At 34.6% G+C, this 23,404-nt stretch overlaps 2 protein-coding genes across 7 annotated transcripts in view; both read right to left on the bottom strand.

The window, feature by feature from the left end:
* Nucleotides 1–1,808: 1,808 nt before the first annotated feature.
* LOC105197969 (facilitated trehalose transporter Tret1) lies at nucleotides 1,809–10,484 on the bottom strand. Of its 2 annotated transcripts, XM_026131421.2 has the most exons (7): nucleotides 10,328–10,484; nucleotides 5,416–5,511; nucleotides 5,002–5,292; nucleotides 4,443–4,701; nucleotides 2,672–2,958; nucleotides 2,049–2,491; nucleotides 1,809–1,956 (listed from the first exon to the last, which is right to left on the bottom strand). In XM_026131421.2, the coding sequence occupies exons 2-7, from the start codon at nucleotides 5,474–5,476 to the stop codon at nucleotides 1,879–1,881; spliced, it is 1,419 nt and encodes a 472-aa protein (XP_025987206.1). In that variant the 5' UTR covers nucleotides 5,477–5,511; nucleotides 10,328–10,484; the 3' UTR covers nucleotides 1,809–1,878. The 2 variants fall into 2 exon arrangements, with proteins under 2 accessions (XP_025987206.1, XP_039307912.1); XM_039451978.1 differs by lacking the exon at nucleotides 10,328–10,484 and having other exon boundaries at nucleotides 5,416–5,607.
* Nucleotides 10,485–11,285: 801 nt separating this feature from the next.
* Nucleotides 11,286–23,404, bottom strand: part of LOC105194840 — a 112,723-nt gene continuing 100,604 nt past the window's right edge. For all 5 annotated transcript variants that reach the window (XM_039456509.1, XM_039456513.1, XM_039456516.1 and 2 more), the window contains 23 exons: nucleotides 22,960–23,286; nucleotides 22,422–22,742; nucleotides 22,067–22,336; nucleotides 21,535–21,723; nucleotides 21,103–21,456; nucleotides 20,642–20,854; nucleotides 20,276–20,473; nucleotides 20,004–20,198; nucleotides 19,123–19,491; nucleotides 18,771–18,989; nucleotides 18,492–18,683; nucleotides 18,187–18,399; nucleotides 17,781–17,963; nucleotides 16,622–17,209; nucleotides 15,569–16,516; nucleotides 14,634–15,002; nucleotides 14,094–14,549; nucleotides 13,818–14,006; nucleotides 13,024–13,262; nucleotides 12,665–12,935; nucleotides 12,319–12,557; nucleotides 12,051–12,237; nucleotides 11,286–11,965 (listed from right to left, as the gene is read on the bottom strand). In XM_039456509.1, coding sequence (XP_039312443.1) covers nucleotides 11,727–11,965; nucleotides 12,051–12,237; nucleotides 12,319–12,557; nucleotides 12,665–12,935; nucleotides 13,024–13,262; nucleotides 13,818–14,006; nucleotides 14,094–14,549; nucleotides 14,634–15,002; nucleotides 15,569–16,516; nucleotides 16,622–17,209; nucleotides 17,781–17,963; nucleotides 18,187–18,399; nucleotides 18,492–18,683; nucleotides 18,771–18,989; nucleotides 19,123–19,491; nucleotides 20,004–20,198; nucleotides 20,276–20,473; nucleotides 20,642–20,854; nucleotides 21,103–21,456; nucleotides 21,535–21,723; nucleotides 22,067–22,336; nucleotides 22,422–22,742; nucleotides 22,960–23,286 — 6,968 coding nt within the window. In that variant the 3' untranslated portion in view covers nucleotides 11,286–11,726. The remainder of the gene's footprint in view (nucleotides 11,966–12,050; nucleotides 12,238–12,318; nucleotides 12,558–12,664; nucleotides 12,936–13,023; nucleotides 13,263–13,817; nucleotides 14,007–14,093; nucleotides 14,550–14,633; nucleotides 15,003–15,568; nucleotides 16,517–16,621; nucleotides 17,210–17,780; nucleotides 17,964–18,186; nucleotides 18,400–18,491; nucleotides 18,684–18,770; nucleotides 18,990–19,122; nucleotides 19,492–20,003; nucleotides 20,199–20,275; nucleotides 20,474–20,641; nucleotides 20,855–21,102; nucleotides 21,457–21,534; nucleotides 21,724–22,066; nucleotides 22,337–22,421; nucleotides 22,743–22,959; nucleotides 23,287–23,404) is intronic.

Below are 23,404 nucleotides of genomic sequence, written 5' to 3'. Positions count from 1 at the left end.
TTTGCAGCCCCGACCGAGGTTTCCTTCCCTTATTTCTGCAATAACTCGTTATATAATTTAAACAATTTAGTAGACCTGCGCATTTTTGTTAATTGTTCTGGATAGTCTGATCTATTTAGAAGCGTATAAATGTATTTTGTGCAGTTACTTACTAGTTTGCCTTTATATGTCAAAGTTTCTTATGTATTTTATTTTGAATCAGAATCCCTGCTTTGACGAATCTGCTGCTGCGAATCCGCTGCTAGCTTCAACATCATAGATTTTTTATATTAATAGTGCATATCGAAACACAATCTTTGTGTAACGAATAAATATACGAATAAATATACAATATACAAAAAAAGATAATACAAATAATCCAGATCGGATAATTATGGGTACGGTCAAGATGATGCTGCAAACATTTGGAATGCAGGCATTCTTCCATGTGATATTACAATCACGTATTGATATAAAAAAAATGTGACATTATTTACAGTGTTTATATTTTAATTGTTATATTTAATTTGCATACAGAATCTGTAACATCAGTGAGTACAAAACAATAAGTAATTGATTGCCTAGACGCTCGTATAAAGAAAGCAGTGTCAAAATGTAAAACATAAAAATTAAAATTAACGATAGATAAAGTCTCTGATGACAAATCAAAGGAGAGATAAAATACCAATAACAGCCGACACTCGATGTTAGTGTGTAATTACAAATTATATTGACAATCAGTCGTTAACAAATACATACAAACGTTTCGATCGATCCACAATTTAGATCATCTTCAGTACACCAAGTTAGCACGCTGAGATTGAATACATGTAACGCAGATACAAATGTTTTAGCGTGTCCAGATGCGAAAATGCCACATGACAAATACGATTTGTATCAATATAAGGTAAAGACTTTGAACCTACTAAAAATTATAAACAAGGTTTACCGTTATATAAAACGATATATATAAAGAATAAGTGAAACGAAGGAGTATCATAAATAATAGATAAATAAAAGATAAAAACGTGGATTGACTTACGTGAAAATACAAGTTGTTTACAAGTAAAAGCTGCGAATAGCAATATGCGTACAGTAAGACTGATTTTAGAGAACTGAGCGGTATATTGGTGCTGACAAGATGTATAATAACAAAAAAAAAGATTAATGTTTAAAAGAAACAAATTTGAAATAATATGAATATTATTAAAAAAAGTGCTTAACAGACTAATTTCATAGATTGTATGCAAGAAGATAGAGATAAAGATGAAGACAAAAATTGAAAAAAAAAAATTGATACTGATCTTAAATCAATAACAAAATTGGGACGATTTAAGTGATGGACCAAAGAAAAGATAAAAACCAACGTAAATGCATGTCCGGAATGGATTATCCAATCGCATAAAATAACAATTATATCCTACGTTCTTAAAGAATGGCAGTTTGTGCAATAGTGTGTGTATTAATAATAAATGTATAGCAGTTAAAGTGAAAAAGAAACTTGTGCATTCGATGCACTTGTGCAATTAATTATGCATGCATGTAGTAAGGAACCTACAAAGACAAATCGCAAGCCATTCGAATAAACATTTATTCGTGCAGTTATTTCTAAGCATTTTTAAGCGTGAAAAATTTGTTTACGCCTATTATACATGCGATACCTTTTTAATAAAGTTTGATTTTATACATAAACCTTATGTTTGAATTTCTTCAATAAGAAAGAGAAAACTTTTTGTTGAACTCAGTAATATCTATTTTATTTCAATAATAGCGCACAATTTTTTCTTAACTTAATTACTTCAGTATATTTTTTATATTGTATATCTCTTATAATTACAGTAAAATTAATTATTATTCTAAATTCTGAAAGAGTTTTAGATAATTTATTATGTTTGAATATTATCCAGTTTCAACGCGTGACTGTTGAGTAATCCTTGACTGTTGTGATCTTCCTGCGATCATCATATCTTGAATTTCCTATTAACATTGGCAATGATTAACATGCAATATTTTATCCGCCGAATTGACAATAAAACTCTGCCTCGTAATAATATGCAATATCGTATTACCTGTAGCGTTTTTCCTTTTGTCTCTGGCACTACGATAAGCGAGTATATCAAGCTGATCAGCATGATCACTGCGTAGATCCAAAAGACGTATTTCTCTGTGATGATATCTACCAACGATTGATACGTCTTCGAGGCGACAAATGCAAATATTGCTGACGAGATGCTTCCAACGAATCCAGCTATACTTTTCAGATCGGACGGAAATAATTCGCTCAACATTGCGCTAGGCACCAGTGTTAGTCCAAACATCATTGTTGTTAACATCAAGAATGATAGGATGATCAACCATTCGAGATTACTCGGATCGTAGTCGTAGTCCATCAGGAAGAAGTATAAACCTAACAATATCATACCGGTTATCACGCCAAACGATGATATCGCTAACAGAATTCTGCGACCGCAACGATCGATGGCGACTACCCCCATCCACCCGACAATTATATCTGCAAAATAATTAGACAAAATAATTTAATCCTCGCGACTTTGGCAGAAGTATTAACAGAATTTAAGGTTCGTCATAATTAAAACAGATGTAAACAATTAAGGTATAAAACAGTTCTATCAATATAAGATAATACAAAATCAAGATAATAATTAATATTTGTATCAAAAGTCAAACATACTGATTGCACTGATGATAATTACTAACGTCGAAGGCGTAATCAATGTGACCATTGCCTTTCTCGCGATAATCTCCATGTAAAATAGAATAGTGTTTAGTCCACTGAGTTGCATAAACATGTATAATAGTATTATCATTATCAAAGAGTGACGATTTTCGGGTTTTTTTATTTGCTCTAATCGTTCCTTTATGCTCTTCGCACTCGTAGACTTGACGAAATGTTCCACAGCTTCTATTTCGCTTTTCACATCAGGTTTCCGATAATACCATTGAATGGCTTGTTCTGCTCTGGAATTATAAAACAATTATATTCGAATAGAATTGTCAAAATTTATATATAGAAAATATACAAGGTATTCCTTAATTATATTATCTTGTATTATCTTATGTATATGTATTATCTTATATGTATTATATATATGTATTATCTTAATCATACTATGATCGTTGATTGATGATTTTACTTTATATATATTTGCAATGCACAATTATACTTTTTTTTTGTTATAACTCTTAAATATCTCTATTGTATTTTTTAAATGTAAATTATGCTTCAAAACTATACAGATATGCTTAACAAATAAATGTGTGTACATGTGACATGCATTTTATTTAAATTGTTATAGATTTATAAAAAAATATGAAATATTTTTAAGTATTATTATATATTATTAATGTAAATATTTTTCAAAATAAATAATAAAATTTAATATACTGAAATCTATCTCATATCTATTATAAATAATAAATACGATTTTTTAAAAACAAAATTATTAGAATTGCATTTTTGTAAAATTGGTTGATAATATTTGTTTGTGCCGCATAATACAATGACAATTTTTTTAATATTATATGTTATTCACATCAAAAACTATTTTAGATAATGTTAATGATTTTTAAAGATAATTGTTTAATTATACTATATAGTGAATCTAAAATGCGTTGTTTAATGATTAGCTCATTTATTTTGTGAAATCTTTTAGCTACTTGCTTATTTTTCCGTATCGGTTAACTATTTGATTTAATTATTGAATAGAGCAATTGATAGAAAATTAAATACAGCTGTGTTTTTTAATTTACAGGAATCAATTCATTCTTAATGTACATATAAACATTTTTTATCGGAAAATCTGACCCTAATATGTTAGAAACATATTATACAGTTGTATACATACTTGATGAAATATTTATTTGTTTAAGACATCTTGCTTAAATTTTTATGTATATATAATGTAAAAAAAAACTAATTTGTATACAATTATATGATTTTATTTAAGAAAGTATCTATAATAACAAAAATTTTTAAAATATAAACTTGGAGAAAAATAAGTTATTCAAAAAAGAATGAACAAACTTTTTGGAACAAATTTTTCTTTTGATGTTCCTCTTTTCTTTAAAAACATTAAAAATATTCATAATGATTATGATAAATGGGACATAGTTTAATACTTAATAAAATATGTTTATTGCCATAAATTATGTAACGCGCAAAGTTTATTCTTTAAATCAATCGAGAAATTTATATGACATACGATGCTATTATCGATCGCTAAAATATTATCGAATATTGAATTTATTAAACAAAATTTACTCTAAACAATGTTTATTATCCTTTTTTTTGTCACATTATATCACTTATTATTAGATGAGAAAAAACTTGCTATTTGAGGCAAAATCAATCATAATTTGTTAAATAAAGCTAACAATCGGATATAACTTCACAAATATCTATTTTGTGAAGCAATTGTACAAATAAAAAAAATCGTCTTTACCTCTTAATGTCATTGTGTCGCACGTAATAATACGGTGTCTGCGGCAGGAATGGAAAAATAGCAATGTAGCATAGCGTTACTATCAAACTAATGATACCGAAATACATCATTGACATATTGGGACCCATTATACTAGCAAAAAGTATGCCTATGAGCAATCCATTGATAATTACACACACCAAGGCGCCACGAATCGATGGTGCGGAAATTTCACCGATATAAATCGGGTAGCAGCTGAATACCATTCCCATTGACATACCTAGTCAAAATAATATAATTAGTGACAGATGTAGAATTATATACATATACCTTAGAATCTGGACTAAGTTTAACAATAAAAAAAGTTCTGTAAAATGGGGACATAAAATTGAAAGCGATTGTTTAAACACTAGAGTAGAAGACAATAAAGGGAAAGGATTCTTTAATTTAGAAAATTAATGAATAGAATATATTAAGGCACATTAAGAAAGATTAAAAAAAGGGTAAAAGATTAGCATTATGAAAGACGCGACATGATTAATGAATCAATGTATCCTGTCTGTCAGACAGTTATCGTTACCTGAAAATATTCTCGCGACGTACAACCATATAGGGGAATTGGCACATATTATGCAAATCCAACTGAAAATCATCGGCACTCCCGTTAATAGAACAGACATCTTGCTACCGATATATTCTAAAAGGAGAGATCCTATGACGGCGCCTAAGAGGCGTCCGAGATGTAATAGAGAGGCTATCCAGGACCCTTCTTCGAACGTTACGCGAAACGGCGGATTCTCACCGGTTAGTTGCGCTAAATAAGGCGATGTCCAACCGCTTGCGAGACCAATACTGATGTTCAATAGACATACTGTAGCACAATATTTTGTTATATATTATATTGCAAAATTGATGCGCATTTATTTTACTTGCGTACATTTATTAATATACAAATCTTGTCTTAAATTGGACTAAATTTCATCAATTAACTAACCTAGCAGAGTTGCACACCATTGAGGCCACAATTGAAGTACAGCTTCGAATATTTTTGCCATTTTTATTTTAAGTTTATCACAGCGTTACACGCTATCTGTAATAGAAACAGGGCCGATAAAAAACAGATATTACGTTATTTTATATAAATAAGGCACTTGTATTAATGTAGATTAGATGTTGAATGAGGAGAAAATATGGATGGAATGAAAATGCGTATAACTATTAAAGGCAATGTGTACTTCTAATTCAGAAGCACACATTGCCTTTAATATTTAAAATTATACATTACTGCTTTACTCTGCAAGATTTTTTTATTTGTACGTACACATTAAATTTAAATACATTGTGTTGTCACTTTCTTTACGTATATTTATAATTTGAGTTGAATTAAATTTAGTCGATCTGATTCAAAGTTTAATATGATGTAACTGGCTGTGTATACAGCCACCAGTTTTGGATTTGTCATCAAATTCAGATTAAGGTTGTTTCTTTTAATAAAAAATTTATTTTGCAACTAAAAATGTATAACATACGTAATATGATTATAGATTTGTGTGACTATAGATTTACTAATAGTGCATATCGAATCACAATCTTTGTATCCCGAATAAATAACAAGTTATAAAAAAAGATGATATAAATAATTCAGATCGGATTACTATGAGTACGGTCAAGATAGTGCTGCAAATGCTTTGAAGCATATCTTTTGATTGGTTAATTTGTAAAATTTTTTATTCTGATTGATATTAATTAAACGTTTCAAATCATTTGTAACTCGACCGTAGCCTATATAGAAGAAGCAAATGTTACATTATTGATAGTATAATAACTATGTAAGACACAATTTTTTTATCTTATGACTAGACAGATATAAGGTTCAATTTCTAGGAAACATGATTGCACGAATAATTTTGTAAAAGACGTTAACTTTGAAAAATTTAAATTAATTTATAAATAAATAACAATATAAAGATAAACTCTACGGCCTTTGTTCTCAACTCAATTTTATAAATCAATTTATTTCTAAAATTTTATATACAGGTTGATTCAAAATAACTTATTGGTCCCGAAGCTGTCATATTCGTAATCGAATTCTGAGACAATTTTGCCTTTTGCAAAAATTTGTCCGGAGCTTAGTTTTCAAGTTACAATAAGAATTAGCGTATGACAGGTCGGATACAAGTGGTAGACAGGGGCGGCGCGACTCACTGTTACACGTAGGTGTTTCCGTGAGGCCTCCTGCGCTCAAATGACTAACAAAAATACACGGACAGCACATTCCTATTTAAACTTTCTCTCTCTCTCTCTCTCTCTCTCTCTCTCTCTCTCTCTCTCTATCACTTTAATTATGCTACATTTAATTTGTCAAATTTCGATCTCTGTCATCCGGCCGTCAAATATCGGGATGACCGTGAAATCTTCAAGTTAGTTTACATTATTATAATAAATGTACGTCCGCGAATAATGCAAATTATATTACTTAAATGTGCACTTGCAAGTTAAGTAGCACTTTTAAAACGCCCAAAACGGAAAGAAAGGAGAGAGAGAGAGAGAGAGAGAGAAAGAGAGAGAGAGAGATGATTGTAGTGATTAGAGTAGTGATTAATAGTAATTAATAAAGTCGATCAATCGGTTCGTCGCGTAGTTCCGCATTTATCGATCAAGTGCACAGTAAATAGTGTAAATGTGGTGAAATGTGAAACAACTTCGAGGAATAGATCTGGATAAAAGACAAATTTAAATTGAACTGTCGCATCGTGGAAACAATAAGCTGATTGCCGTGTGCGTAAGTAAACGTGCTTAAACTTGTTCAAAGGCCCCCCCGTCTTTCTCTTTCTCTTTTCTTTTTTTCCGTTTTGTGCGTTTTAAAAGTGCTACTTTTAAATTAACTTGCAAGTGCACATTTAAGTAATCTAATTTGCATTAAATTTTAATATTCGCGGACGTACATTTATTATAATAATGTAAACCCACTTGAAGATTTCACGGTCATCCCGATATTTGACGGCCGGATTTGACGGACAGAGATCGAAATTTGATAAGTTAAATGTAGCATAATTAAAGTGACAGAGTGAAAGAAGGAGAGAGAGAGAGAGAGAGAGAGAGAGAGAGAGAGAGAGAGAGAAAGTTTAAATAGGAATGTGCTGTCCATGTACTTTTGTCAGTCATTTGAGCGCAGGAGGTGCCCACGGAAACACCCGCGTGTAACAGTGAGTCGCGCCGCCCCTATCTACCACTTGTACCTGACCCGTCATACGCTAATTCTTATTGTAACTTGAAAACTAAGCTCCGGACAAATTTTTGCAAAAGGAAAAATCGTCTCAGAATTCGATTACGAATATGCCAGCTTCGGGACCAATAGGTTATTTTGAATCACCCTGTATAACGTAAACTATAATGGTTAAAAATGTATATAAAATGTACATATATTTATTGATAAAAGTTGAGAATAGTTGGAGTTTAAGGCTCTAATGTATAAATAATATATAAAATTATGAAAGCAATAATGAGCTTACAAGTCAAGCTAGATTTTTGTGCTAAACAATTATTCAAAATAATAAGTAAAGGTCAAAATGTTTTTTTTTTTTATTTTGAATAATTTGTTTAGTACTAAAACCTTAACTTAGCGTAAGTTATTATTATTTTCATTTGAATTTATTTTTTATTTTTCCCACGCTGTGCGTGGGAAATATAAAAATATATAAAATATAAAATAATATATAAAATAAATATTTTATATATAAAAATATTATTGTTTGCCACGGTTATTATACATAAAACTATTATTGTTCGTATCTACAAATATATATGTATATGCGTATACACATATTTTATCATTACTTTTTATCGCAATCGTAATTAATCGTGAACAAATTTTTTTAAAATCTGATTAGAAAAAAGAACGTAATTTTAGTTTTAACGAAATGCAAAGTTTTGAAACGAATCACTCAAAAATGTCATGGTGTTGAACAAAAAAAAACACTCAGTAAAAATTATGATATTTTTAACGGCTTGCAGAAAAAAGAACCTATCAAATTTTATAATGACACACTGATGCTGTTAATAGCATCGCTCAGAAACCAATCGCCAGTGCTAAGTGCACCCGCAATGTACCACTATAATAGAAAAACGATGATTCTCTATTTGCGTGTGGCAATAAATCATTAAACTTTGTGTAAAACGTTCGAATACCCTTTCATCACAAAAATTACTACGTACGTTTAATCAATTTGAGTTATCTAGTTTTAAACCGTCAATTTTAGCTGTCAACGTGAAATTAATTTCTAATGATCCCTGTCAAATGATTGCGCATCCTTGCGGTTGCGCTCTTCGACGTGTAACACGTAACAAAGTAGATTTCTGTTTTTTCTTTAAACAACGAAATAAGAAAAAAAAACATTTTGATATGAAATATCGCGCGCTTGCTTTACTCATGGTAACGTGGACATTTAATGTATATCCACTTATGTAAACTTCACCATGAGAGATATCGCTCTCTCGTTTGCGCAAAAGAGAAAATTTAATCTATGTTTTAAGTAATGCGGAATTACGTAATTTAAATTTTATTAAATCCAGAGGATTATTTTGATTTAATTCAACTCTTCAGGATCAATATTTATAACAGAACTTAAAATCAACGTAAAACTGCCTTAGATTTGTTAGTTTCGAAAAGAAATACTTGTTTGTCGATCGGACAATCTCCGTTTGTATATATACTTTCTTGTTATATGTATATATAGGTATCTTTGAAAAAAAAAAACTTACTTTTTGCTGAAAACAAATATCAAGGTTTAGCTGCTAAAATCGGTAACAGATTTGTGTTGAGTGATCTAACGAAGATAGAAATTGTTGCGTGTTTACGATGCGAATCTCACAGAACGGTGATTTTCCGGGTGCAACGTTAGGACGAGCGATGCCGAAACCGTGGAAGCCGGGAGCTATCTTAAATGGAACAAAATAGCGTTGTGCCACACGAAAGGGTACTATATATCGTCCTCTCTTACGGCTGGAAGATAGTTTTCGAAACACGATCTCTCAGAACTCTCGGTTCTTGCGCCGCGAAGTATTTCGTCGCGTTGCGTACCATAGACATTATATATCCTATGTCTATGCAGTTGCATCAGTCACGCGGCTTCTCTTTAATTGACAAGGCGGCAAAAGTGAATGTGCTTCGCTGTTTACTTTATCTGTAGATGATGACGAGTTTAAGAACTCTCTGACACTGCTACTTTGCACATACTTCACTTTTCTGTTTCTTTACGGTCTCCGTTTTGATTGTCCCTGCTGCGCACATGCCGGAAAGCGGGTGGTCATTATCCGGTCGATTGGAGCTTTCGTGAAACGTTCGTTATTGATACTACGTTACGTAATTACGAATTTTAATACGGTAAATCAAATCTTATGTGTTGCACAAGTTTTCTGTCACTTGTGTTTACAAGCGTGATGATTCGGCGCAAACCTACCCAAAGTCGACGATTTACTTATCGCATTTGTTGATTCTCGTCATCAGAGTTGTTGACCTTACTTAGCGCGTTTCAATTCAGCAATTCATTTAGCACACACAGCGTTTTTATTTTGTTTACATATACTCTTCATTTTAATGCCGTGTAATCGATAAAAATGATATACGAACTTGACTTTATTTACATGGATTTTTGTGTATGCGAATAAATATGTGTAGTTATACGAAATAATGTTATATCGCGTGAACTCGGAATGAGGTAAACGTTTTATTTCGTTAATCCGCTATTACGAGAGATAGGAAGATACAGCATCTACGGTATAACGGTATATTTCCTGTGAACACGAACAGGCTGGAGTAACGTTTCATAGGTAAATAAAGGTGGTATAATGTTACAAGCAGCGCTAGTGAATTACACGGGACTTCTTGCGCAGAAGAAGGAACTTACAAAGTAGTGACTTGTGTAGCGCGCCAGCAGACGGAAGGGGAAGGACGACATGTACTTGACAAGACCTTAAGGCTCCTAGTCCTGACTCCTCAGCCGAGGATTCCGCGTTGACGGTAGCGACATTCCGTCGTGGACAAAATTAGAACTAATACACGTGAAACGTGACAGATTGACGATGAGATGTTGTCGTGCATGTCATTTTGTTATTATGTGTTTTATTGTGAAAATATGACTTGTCTCGTATTTATTAAATTTGTAAAAATGGACCAGGAGTAAAATTTCTTTGAATTTTATACATAAAAGTACATTTTTCACTCCTTTTAATAGCTATCCGTGTGTTTTCCTGACTGAATAGACGTCACTTTACGTGCTTTTTACGATTATTTACTGATTGTTAGGCGAAAAAAGGATAGTCGTGACCGATATTTAGAAGTGTTTTAGAGCCATCTGCTTAGTCTGTTTTATCAAAATTGGTTTTATTTACACGTGGCATGTTTGACAAAATTATGTGACCGAGTATTTTTCTGTTTCAATAGCTTCACTTCACATGCTTTTTACTACTATTTACTGACTGTTAGGCGGAAAAAGGATAATCGTAACCAATATTTAGAAGTGTTTTAAAGCCATCTGTTTAATTTTATCGAAACTGATTTTATTTACAAATGGCATGTTTGACAAAAGTACGTGTCATATTTCACGCAATTTCTTGTATATGTTCTCGCTTCTGACGTCACGACTTCAATATGGCCGCGGCGAGTACTCAAGAGCCTTTAGTTATTAAAAATATACAGCTTTCTTGGTTTTTTATGATTAAAAATTATTTTTTATTCAACACAAAGTTTCTAGACAAAGTTTTAATACTATTAATATTAATCAATAATCAAGATAATCACGTATAAATTTCATCAAAAGTTATATGTGACAGGCGAAGGGACAGAGGGAATAAAAAATAACAAAATTTTTAAAAATATTTCGTTAGCGTTTTATTAGATAAAATGTACAATTACCTATTTTCGCAATAAGAAAGCTATATTAGACTAATTCGTTGACTTTACACAGGAATTAAATTCGCAGCATTATACTTAACAAATCCTCCACTGACTAGAGAAAATAATACAAAAAAGATACATGAAGGAAAGATAGTCCCGTATTTTTGCTCGTAAGTAGATAATGGAAGCAAACCATCACCATAAATAGTATGTATATATCATGACTCGTAATGTATAACAGTGACTTATTGTTTGAACCCTTGAAAAGAGAGTACAAAGAAACGAAGTGATAGTCATTGGAGGAGTTGTGTACAGAAATACAAAACCGACCAATAGGACGAATGGTCTGAGATGTATTCCACGATAATTATAAAAATTTATGTTATTTATAAAATATTACTCTAAGGGACTTATGATAGGTGATAGTCAGGAGAAGGTTCAGCTACAGATTCAGTAGTGAACAGAGGGTTTGGGAACTCTGGTGGGTGTGGCAGTGGTCCAGCAGTCTTTGGCTGACGTCGATACGCCATAAGCCAGCATGACACAGCGATAGCTACAGCAACCAGTGCCAAGAGCGCCGTAATTATTAACGCTATAATAAAGCCGACCATAGAAACACAGATATCTTCCATCCTTTGTGCTGAAGGAGCTGAAAATTATTGCAAAAATGATTATTTTCTTCATTCTAATCCGCGTAAAAATTGTTATTTCTTTACACATATGTTGTATCTCACCTTCAGCTGGATCTGCTGTATATCTTTCTTCTCTCCTTTCCAGAGTGAATATTAAGTTTGATTGAATAGTTATCTCTTCGCGAAGTTGACCTTCATATCCATCGGTTACACTTAGAGATGTGTCATTAATTTCAGAATCAACGTCTCTGCGACGACGGCCGAAGGCATTGTAACCGCGACAGTTTACCTGTCGATAGAAGAAATATTTTGTTATTGTTGGAGTTAACATTTCAGTCACACGTGTTACGAGTCGCAAATGAGTACTCACAGGTTGACAACGCCCGAAGCAAACGCGTATATTGCACTGGAATCTTATATTGTCGCTGCTGGGGAATTTAAATGCATTAAAACTAGCCATTAAAGACTGAGTCTCAGGATTTTGCTCCCATTCTCCAAATATCGTGGGATCTGTCGCGCAACCATTCTCATCCGTCACGATGTATTCGTTCTCCAAATTGTCTTCCATAGTTTTAGCGACGCAATTTCGCGCGAATCCACCATAAATAGCTGCAATATATTTTTATTTATTTTCATGTCTTACAACAAAACTAGTGCTGGAATAGTAATTAAAAATACACACAAAGCATTTGTTAAAAATAAAATTTAATACTTACTTGAAGGTTGAACTTCCACTTGGAGCATTAGATTATCTCCGATTTCGGCTGAATTAATTTCATTTCCATTCTGCGCAACTATTTTCATTACGCATATAGGTGGTGGACCGGTGTTAGCAATGGTTCCGGCAGTCGTCAACATAGAGACATTAAAGCCAAGGGTAACGTTTTGTTCTCCAGTTTGATATATACATTTAATATGGTAAGCCTGTGCTTTGTAAGTCATCAATTTTGGATGTTTCTGTATGACGAGTACGAAGCTAGCCTGTCCCTGAAAAAAACATTAAAATAACGTTAACATCTTTCGGTACAGCAAATCATTGATACAATTGTATATAATATAATGATATTCAACTAACGTTCACGTGTATAAGTCCGCAATTGCCAAATGCAACTTTAAACGTCTCTGTTTTATGATCCGTTTCAGCTGGTATCGAAACAACTCTTCTGCATTGTTCGTCTTTGCTGCGTCCTTTAACGTACAAGACTCCGTCGAAGTCTTGATCTTGCAGATGTATTACGACCTGTACTCCGTCCGACAAGCAACTCACATCCATTTCCGGTCTAGGGAAATCTGTTCGACCATCCTTTTTGTCATCTAAAAAATGGAAAAGATAAGCATTAAAAAAACTTCAAACAAACGTTGCTCCAAACATATCGATTAATTTGTAATTATTAAGAAGGTTCTTCAGTCCTTATAATTTTTTTATACTTGTTCAAGTCTTGAGAATAAGTTTATGATTAATAACTATCTCATTTTCTTATTTTAAATGTGTTTATATAAACAATCCTGAATTTTTTCAAATCTTTTTGACTGTATATAGTTTTCTTTAAACAACTTTTTAATTAAAATAGTATCGAGTCTTATGATAAAGAAAGTTTTAAACAATATACAAATTTTGAAAAATTATATTTATAAAAAAGAATAAAGGGAGTTTTAAAGAATATTTAAAAATTTTAAAAATTAAATTTTTTTACGTAAAAAGTTACATGACTTTTTTCCACTATTTTAAAAGTTGAAGAACTTTCGTAAAGACCTTCATAAACTGAGAACTATAAATTATCCTATATTAAAAATTATATATATTGAATCTTGTGAATGTTTATCGAAATTAATTATTTTTGCACTTATTTTCACAAATTCTCAACGTACAGCATTGGGTGTAGGGATTGCCCATGTAGCCGTTGACGCAGATGCAGACAGCTTGATGTCTAGTAGCATTGCAAAGGGCATGCACGCCACATTGCTGCTTCTTACAGGGATCCTGACAAGTATGAGTGACTTTATCGCAGTACCTGTCGTCGGCGCAGTCGTCATTACGTCTGCACTCGATTATATCGACTGAAATTAACCGCAACGATAGATTAGCGATGACATGAGAGGGAAAATATTTTTTGATCGATATGTAAAATGGAACGGTCTACTTACTCTGTCTGCAATATCCATCGGTGTCTATTCCGTATCCGTACCGCGTCGGACATACGCAGCGACCATATTCGTCTATGCTGAAACCCTTTTCTAAGTCGCACACGCAATAGCCTTCCTCGTTTATCACCATGTTAGACTGCCTGCCGCAAGGTATGCAGACGTTGTCCGCGTCTTTGCCGAATCCAGTCGGGCAAACGCAATTGCCGTATTCATCGCGAACTAAGCCTTTTCCGATTGGGCACGCTTCCGCTGGAACTAGATCGCAGCGAACAAGCGCGTTTCCACGGTATCCTGGGAGACATTCGCATATCATGGTCCTGATTGGGCTGGTGTCCAAAACTTTGCACTCGGCATTAATACCGCACGGTGCGATCTTGGTACACGGATTGATACATTGCCCATTGAAACACGCGGTTTGAGACGGGCACTCATTGTCTGCTTTGCACTTTTCTTTAACTGAAAGAGAATCGCGAGAAATTAAAATTGAAGAATCAATCATGCATTAATTTCAACAAAACTAAAATAAAGATTTTCGTTTACCCTTAGTACACCCTGATTCAACGTCGCCAACATAGCCAGGTGGACACGCGCATTCCACGACGTGATTGTAAACGTTGCAGTCCATGTTGCCAGTGCACGGATTCAGTGTACAAGGATTTTCACAGCGGTTATTAATGCAAGCCTTATTGGTAGGGCAGTCCGAGTTGGTTCTGCATCCTAGCAGGACACAAGAGACCCGCGGATTGCCACCAAAGCCAGGTAGACATTCGCAAATTGCCTTGTGATTGATACCCTGACATACGGCGTTCTTGCCGCAGGAAGCATAAGACGGCGAGCACACCGGCACGCAATTGCGTTGGACACACGCATGCGAACCGCTACAATCACCGTCCGTTCTGCATCCTGCAACTAAATATCAAAATACATTATTACAAAAAACAAATAATATATAATCGTATTAATGGAACCGGAAAATAATATCGTTTTTATAGATAGTGTAAACAGTATGTAGTTTATTAATATAGTTTATTATTTTTTCAATAATATAACTGCCATTATTTTCTATGGTTCATTAAACAAATTTTTTAATGTCTCTCGTAGAATCTAATTGACTTTGGTTAAAAAAATGTAGATAAAATGATTCGAACTTACTCTTACAAAACTTACTCTTTTTCTTTGTAAAAAGTGCTCCAATAATCAGAAAAAAAAATGATATGAATAAGATGGATAAAGAAAACACCATCCTAATTCTCTAATATTTTTTATTACATCTCTTTCGTTATATATGGTTGAACATTGACATGTTACGCAATTCAAAGCCGGTTAGCTTCTTCGAGAATTAAAGAATTTAAAAATTATTAATTCTATTATTTATAAAAACAACATTATCTTCCAGTTCCCCTAATAAGACTTTCATAATTGTTATTAACGTATCTTAAGATAAAATTAATGACTTCCTCTAAGTAAAAACTTACCTCTGGTACAAAGAATATCCGGATTTCCGTCGTATCCCAGCGTACACGAGCATATCGGTTTGTGATTGATGACATTGCAAACCGCGTTGGGCCCACACGCGCACGGGTCTCTGCAAATCGCGTTCACGCAGGATCGCTCCGAAGGACAATCGTCATCTTTGGTGCATTCGACTTTGAGAATCGGTGTAGTAGCTCGGCAAGTACCGCTACCGCTGCTAACGTATCCGCTAGGGCACACGCATACCATGGTGCGTATCGGATGCGTTGGCAAGACCCGACACTCAGCCGGCTCGATGCACGGTTGTATAATTGGACACGGAATTTGGCATTTGTTGCTCAGACAGGCGAGTGAGTCCGGACAGTCACTGTCCTCTCTGCACTCAGGTCTGACTTCCGGTTGGCAATTGATATATGGATTTCCGGTAAAGCCCGACGGGCAGCGGCATATTGGCAGATGGTTCAAAATTCTGCATTCCGCGCGAGGCGAACAGGGATTGCCATGAATGCAGGGATCGATGCATTGCATGTTGATGCACGAATGATCGCCTGGACAGTCGCCGTTGCTGTAGCAGCCGATCACGCGGCAGCGATCCAGGGGATTACCATGATAGCCTTTGCGGCAGCGGCAATCGGCCACGTGGTTGTTAGGGAAGCATTCAGCATTGGTGCCGCACGGGTCCGTGATTAGACATGGATTTACGCAGTTATTATTTTTGCAAGTCTTATCAAGCGTGCACTGACTATCGTGCCGGCACTCGACGGAGTGACAGGCGATTTCGGGATTACCCTGATAGCCCTGTTCACACGAGCAGATAGGTTTGTGATTCTTCACGTAACAAGCGGCGTTGGTACCACAGTTGCAGGGGTTGCGACATTGCCTATTGATACATGACTCACGATCGCCGCAATCGTCGTTCGTGGTGCACGTTCCAATGACCGTCAGTTGTACTGCAAAATTAAATTAATTTATTAATTATAGATTCACATATTTATTTTCACATATTTATATTGTTTCTGAATTGACTAAATTAAGTAATATTTAGCTACGCTTACTTGGCCTGCATACACCGTCGACGTCAGTAATCCAGCCCTCTGGGCATGTGCAAATCATAGTTCTTATAGGTACCGTGTCGAGAACGTCACAACGAGCGTTCTCCAAGCACGGCTTAATGACCGGGCAAGGATCAATGCATTTCTCCCGGATGCACACCAACTTGTCCGAACAATCGATGTCAACCCTACATTCTGGCTCCTCAAATTCCTCCGCAGCATGCCGCTCGCAATAGGAGAATGGATTTCCCAGAGGAAGGTTTTCGGGGCAACGGCAAGATGCAACATGATCCTGAACGTAGCAAACCGCGTTCTGCGCACAAGGTGAATTCTCTGCGCATGGATTTATGCAGCGACCGTCGTTGCAAGCCAAATTGTATGGACAATCGTGGTCAGTATTACACTCGACTCTCTCGCAATGAACTTGCGGATTGCCGAAGTAACCCAGACCACAACGACAGGCTGACCGATGATTCTTGCCGTAACATTCTGCGTTGATAGCGCATTTATTATCCAAAATACAAGGGTTCACGCATTGGCCGTTGTAGCAGGTGGCCGCGTAGTCACATTCGCTGTCAGATTCACAGTCAACTGAAATAGAAGACAATTGCGATTAGGACAATTGCATTAAAAATGAAGGGATTCTCGTGATAATTGTAAGAATAGAAAAATGTATCAATGATCTTAATCAAACGTTTCATTTTTCAATTTTAATGCAATATATACAATGAATTTTTAATTATATTTCACTGAAAAGATTATTTTCTACATTTAATGAAAAACAGATAACATTTTAATTAGAATTCAATAAAAATAGAATTAAATTTCAAGGAAAAATTATTAATAATCTTTAAAGAAAAACTAAGGAACTTTTAAAATTGTAATAAATTATTGATGAAATTGTTACAAAAAATTGTAAATTCTCCGTAATAACAAATTAATAACATTTTTTGAAACTAATGAATTTTTACTTTTGATGAAATGACTGCTCAAAATGTTTCCAAATGAATATAAAATTTAACAAAACGATCAATCAAAAAGTTTTATCAAAATCTCATTTAAATTTCATTATTAACTTTTCCATTAGGAAATGACTGAAATCAATTGTTAACATTAACAACTTCACTCGTTGTACAGAAAAAATAGAACACATGTTACTTACGTTTAAAGCATCCTAATTGAGGGTTTCCAGAATAGCCCGGAGGACATACACAAGAAGGATAATGATTTACAACATTGCATTTGGCATTGGGTCCGCAGTTGCATGGATTAATGCATGCAGCGTTAACACACGCATAATTTCCTGCGCATTCGCTGTTCGATACGCACTCGGGGGTGATCTCCGCTGTGATTAAAAATATTGTAACATAAGACAAAACTATTAGATACAACCAATTTTTTCAAAATATCTTTGTCCTGAATTCAAAACTTACAACAAAGTTAACACGCTATTGCATCATTCTATCTTATTGTTCATTAGATGTAAAACAAGGATAGAATAACATAAAACGCGATAACATCATTATAAGCACAATTAAATATAAGATATTATCCATAATGATCCTTACGTGGTATGCATTTGATCAAAGGATCACCAATGTAGCCAATTGGGCACTTGCAGATCGGATTATGATTGTCAACATGGCATAAAGAGTTCTTGCCGCAAGGATCGCTAGCAACGCACGGATTTACACAAAGCGAATTTATGCATTGTTTATCGTGCGTACATTCGCTGTTCGCGTAACATTCTGGTCGAGGTCCTGGCAATGGAACAACTGGAACTAAAACAAATTGTATAATAAATATGTTCTAGAAGGAAAGATAAATAATTGCAAGAAACGCTTCAACTTGTGATTTGAATTTTCGCATTTACCTCTTATGCATTCTATGTAAGCATTGCCGGTGAAGTCCTGCGAACAGAAGCAGATGCCAGTGTGAGACGTAGATTTACATTGCGCATTAAAACCGCATTGAGTTGTCAAACAGGCATCCACGCATTTTCCGTCCAGACACGTCTCATGGTTGGCACAATCTTGATCCAGATGACATTGTACATCGCCCAACACTGCAACGCATATATAAAAAATTTTTTTAATAAAATAATGCACAAAATATTACATATACCTATGCAGTTCATAAAACTGATACATACCAATTTGTTTGCACTGGCCGTTAACATCGGTAATCGTATTAGGTGGACATAAACAGATCATTGTACGAAGCGGTACTGTGTTCAACACTTTACACTCCTGTTCACTGGCACACATACCAGCGCTGGACAAACACGGGTCTTGACATTTGGTGTTAATACAAGCGAGATTCAATACGCATTCGCTGTCCTGTGTGCATTCCGGCTCAATAGAAGGTTCACCTAAGAATTGTACAAATGTATCACACGGGATATTTTAACGAGAGATTATCTCTCTCGTTCTTGTCAGCCAATTTAAAATTAACTCTTCTTGAGTGTAATTAACAACAAAATAACAATTTAAGAATTAACATACCAACGCATGTTATATATGGATTTCCGGTAGTACCCGGAGGACACGTGCATTTTGGTTGATGATCGCGGCCAACGCAAATAGCGGCTTCGCCACAGGCATCGTCATCACAAACCGGTCTGCAGACTCTGTTTAGTCTGTCGCAAGCCTCGTGATCGGCGCAATCTTCGTTGTAATGGCAAATCGCGGAAATGCACGCCACGCGTGGATCGCCTTGAGTACCTTGCGGACAGATGCATTGGGCTCTATGAGACAGTGCTTTGCATTCTGCACCCCGACCGCACACGATGTCGCCGATGAGGCACGGAGTGACGCAATTGTCGTTCCGGCAGGTCTTGTCATAAGGACAGTCATTATCTGTCTTACATTCCGCTACAGAAAAAAATGTTATGTTTAATGCATGAATGCAACATACACAAAGTAATAAAAAGATTTAATTTTTTTCGTCTTTAATTTATCTTCAATTTTACACATAAAAATGCATCAAGCTAATTTTTTATTGTTTAAAACCCGTAGAAAATAATTAGCTTAATTAGTATTAGGACTTATATGTATCATCTACTCACAAGAAAAGTCACAATTTAAATTCAAATAAAAAAACGGGAAAAAATAAAAACAAAAAAAATGAAACACAAATGAAATACAAATAAAACAAGAGTTTTTAAGGTTTTTAACATAACATCATACGAAATTAATACTTGTATTATTTTTAGAGAATTAGTTCTAAGTTACTTAACTTATATTTAATACTTCCGTAAATAATTTAATTTTAAATACACGCAATTTTATTTTTTCTCTCCTAAACATTTTATATTTTCTATTTTGTATCAATATGTTCATTTATAATATTATTTTTAAAAATTAGAAATCTGTAAGGGACTTACGTCTGAAGCATTGAGCTTGAGGATCACCGGCTAAACCATGTTGACAATGGCAAGAAGGATGATGATTGATCGTAATACATTCTGCGTTTAGGCCACAGCGATTACTGGAGCACGGATCTTGGCATAGTTGATTTATGCACGCTTTGTCGGACGGGCACTCAGTGTTTGTTCTACATTCCGGAAGAACTATATTTTCTGCGAATATAAAAAATAGTGATGTAAAAAACACGATTACTTACGTTGAGAAATGGAGAAGAGAAAAAATGCAATACCTTCATAGCAGTTTATGAATGGATCACCAGCATATCCATAAGGACACTGGCATGCACGACGATGATTTTCAATGTAACACTCCGCGTTTGGTGCGCATGGATTAACGGTGCACGGATTGATGCACTGACGATTTAGACAGGCCATATCCGCTGCACATTGCGAATCACTCTCACATGTCGCAACAACTTGTTTGTCCACTGTAAATATACAAAATATTCGCGATTCAATTATCATTTAATGTTTTTTCGTATATAGTCAATTGAATCAATTTTATTTAAAAATGTCTTACATTTCTCGAAAGAAAAAATTATTATTTAGATAGGATTTTCCTAGTAATTTATATATTTATTTGCATAAAAGTTTACCTGGCACGCAAGCAACGGTGGCATCGCCAGCATAGTTTGGTAGGCATTCACAAATCATTGTTCTCATCGGTAAGGTATCTACAACGCTACATTTGGCACTAACAATGCACGGTTTTGTTTGTCCACATGGATCTTTACAAATACCACTGAAACATGCCAATTTACTGGGGCAATCGGCGTCGACTTGACATTCGGTCTGTGGTTCTAACATATCTAAAATATCAATAGATTTTGTATAAGTACTATCAAATCATAATTAATTGCTAGTTATTTTAACAATTTTTTTGCAGCAATTTAAATTATCTTTTGTTAAATATGTCCTCTCAACTTTATTAACAATATAATGTTGCCTACATGATTGTGTTTCTCAGTTCATAGAATAAATATTACTCGGTAATTTATTTATTTTTTTAATATCTATTACAAATTTTTATATATCTCATATTAAAACAAATTCTTACCCATAAGACACGAGGTGTAAGGATTACCCACGTAACCAGGTGGACATTTACATACTGGTCGATGATTGACAACATTGCACAATGCCGGTGGTGGACAGTTGCAAGGATTGACACATCTCAAATTGCGACAGGCCAAAGATGGAGCACAATCGTTGTCACTAGTGCACTCAGGCCTTTCGCATATTTCATAAGGATTACCCGTATGTCCTTCAGGACAATAACATCGAGTCTTATGGTATCCATCAGAGGTGCATAATGCATTAATACCGCACTGTGTAACCAGGCAAGTATCAATACACTCATTGTTAATGCAAGATTCAATCAATTGGCATTCGCTATCGCTACGACAACCGACTGTAAAGAAAAATATTAATAAGTTGCTTTTATAACCACAAACAAAAAATATGTCAGTTAAGTATATTTTTAACGTACGTTGATGGCAATATTGCTGAGGATATCCGGTATAGCCATCATTGCAGACACATATAGCTCTGTGCATTTGTACGTGACAGCGACTATTAAGGCCACAGGAATCAAGAGTACATGGGTCAACGCATTTTTGATTAAAGCAGGTCTTATCGTTTGAACACTCGGAATTTTGTACGCATTCTGGGATTGGTTCTGCAAAAAATAATATAATTAAAATAAAAATTTTGTCATACAAATAAAAAACATGACCTTTAATAAATATTTATCTCAAAAAATGATTATTTCCAATATATTACTTTGCTAGATAGCGTTATTTTTAATGTACTTATTAATATCATTATTTGTTAATTAAATTATATAGCCCAAATATTTGAAAATAACACAATACATTAATATAATATACGTATATTTGCATATATTATGTTAATAAAAATTACTTATTTTTGAAATTAATTTTAATAATCATATTTCGAATTTTCAAAAAATGTATTTCTAAAAACCATGCGTGAGTATATTTTGCAGATATAAATATTACCTTCAAGGGTTGGAATTGTACACTGCACTCGCGCGTTGCCCGTAAATCCAACTGGGCAGGAACAGATTGGTTTATGATTAACAGTCTGACAGATAGAATTAATACCGCACGCGCTGATACAGGGATCTCGGCATTTCTGCGAGAAGCAGGCTTTGTCACGCGGACAGTCTGAATTGATAACGCACTCAGGATAGATACAAATTGCGACACCATTTCTCACTCGGCATTCGCCGTTAGAATTACAAGGCGATGGACTGCAAGGATTAGTTTCTAAAACAGAAATGCGTGTTCAGAACAACATGGAGTCAATCAGAATATGTACATTTTATATCGGATCTAATTTTTCTATATTTACCAATCTTTGTATAACATTCATCGAAGGGATTGCCAATCAACGGAGATGGGCAACTGCAAAGTGGACTGTGATTGATCGTCTTACACACCGCCTTGCTGCCGCACACATTCTGTGAACAAGGATCTTTACATTTACTCAGTATGCAGGCTTTATCGCCCGGACATTCTGAGCTGAGGATACATTCCGGATGACAACCAGTTACACTTGTTGGAACGCCTTGTAGTCCAGGCAAACATTTGCAAAGTGCCGTATTACCAATTTTCTCGCAGACGGTATTCGGACCACATGGTGATGGATAGCATGGGTCCGTTTCTTTAGTATCTAAATACAAAAAAGAATTAGCAGCAATTACAATAGTCACATGAAAAAAGGAAAAAAGTTTAAGAAATGCAGCCTCGTTTAATATATATTCGATATGTCAATATATTGACAATGCACATATAGAGCTAGAATTATACTTTTTATATTTGAGCTCTTTGATTTAACTTAAAAAATAAATAATTAGACATATAATTAGAAATATGGGAAGAAAAATTACCTTCCACGGGAACTTGACAGAGCGTGAAAGCATCTCCAATTGTTGGCAATGGACAAGAACAAATAGGAACGTGATTGGATACAGTGCAAATCGCACCAACGCCGCAAGTACCAGGACAAGGATCTTGACATCTCGTCTTTATGCATGCTTGCGATTTCGGGCAGTCAGTATTCACAAGACACTCGGGTTGACAGCCTTGGTATGGATTGCCTCTGTAGTTCGGCATGCACTCGCAAATAGCCGTGTCAAATCTCTCGTGGCAATACGCATTTATTCCACACGGTGATGGGCTGCATGGTCTAGATGGTATTGACAGTGCTGGAGTCGCTAAAATAACAGCAGAAATATATAATTAGATTCATAGTTGTAAAAAATTTTCAAAATTCTTGCATGCAGTGTATATGATAATTATATATAATGTACATTATAACGTAAATTAACTTTT

Source organism: Solenopsis invicta, chromosome 1 (assembly GCF_016802725.1).
Source record: "Solenopsis invicta isolate M01_SB chromosome 1, UNIL_Sinv_3.0, whole genome shotgun sequence".
NCBI classification, from domain to species: Eukaryota; Metazoa; Arthropoda; class Insecta; order Hymenoptera; family Formicidae; genus Solenopsis; species Solenopsis invicta.
Note: the sequence above shows the minus strand (reverse complement) of the source record. Positions and strands in the feature narration are given on the sequence as shown.

Bases quoted from the DNA above. Each gene is read 5' to 3' on its own strand.
- LOC105197969 (XM_026131421.2), bottom strand. From the start codon at position 5,476: ATGGCAAAAATATTCGAAGCTGTACTTCAATTGTGGCCTCAATGGTGT. The intron at 2,492-2,671 runs GTATGTTTGACT...ATTATTTTGCAG, and splicing joins AATTATCATCAGTGCAATCA to ATATAATTGTCGGGTGGATG. The intron at 1,957-2,048 runs GTAATACGATAT...CAATGTTAATAG, and splicing joins CAAAAGGAAAAACGCTACAG to GAAATTCAAGATATGATGAT.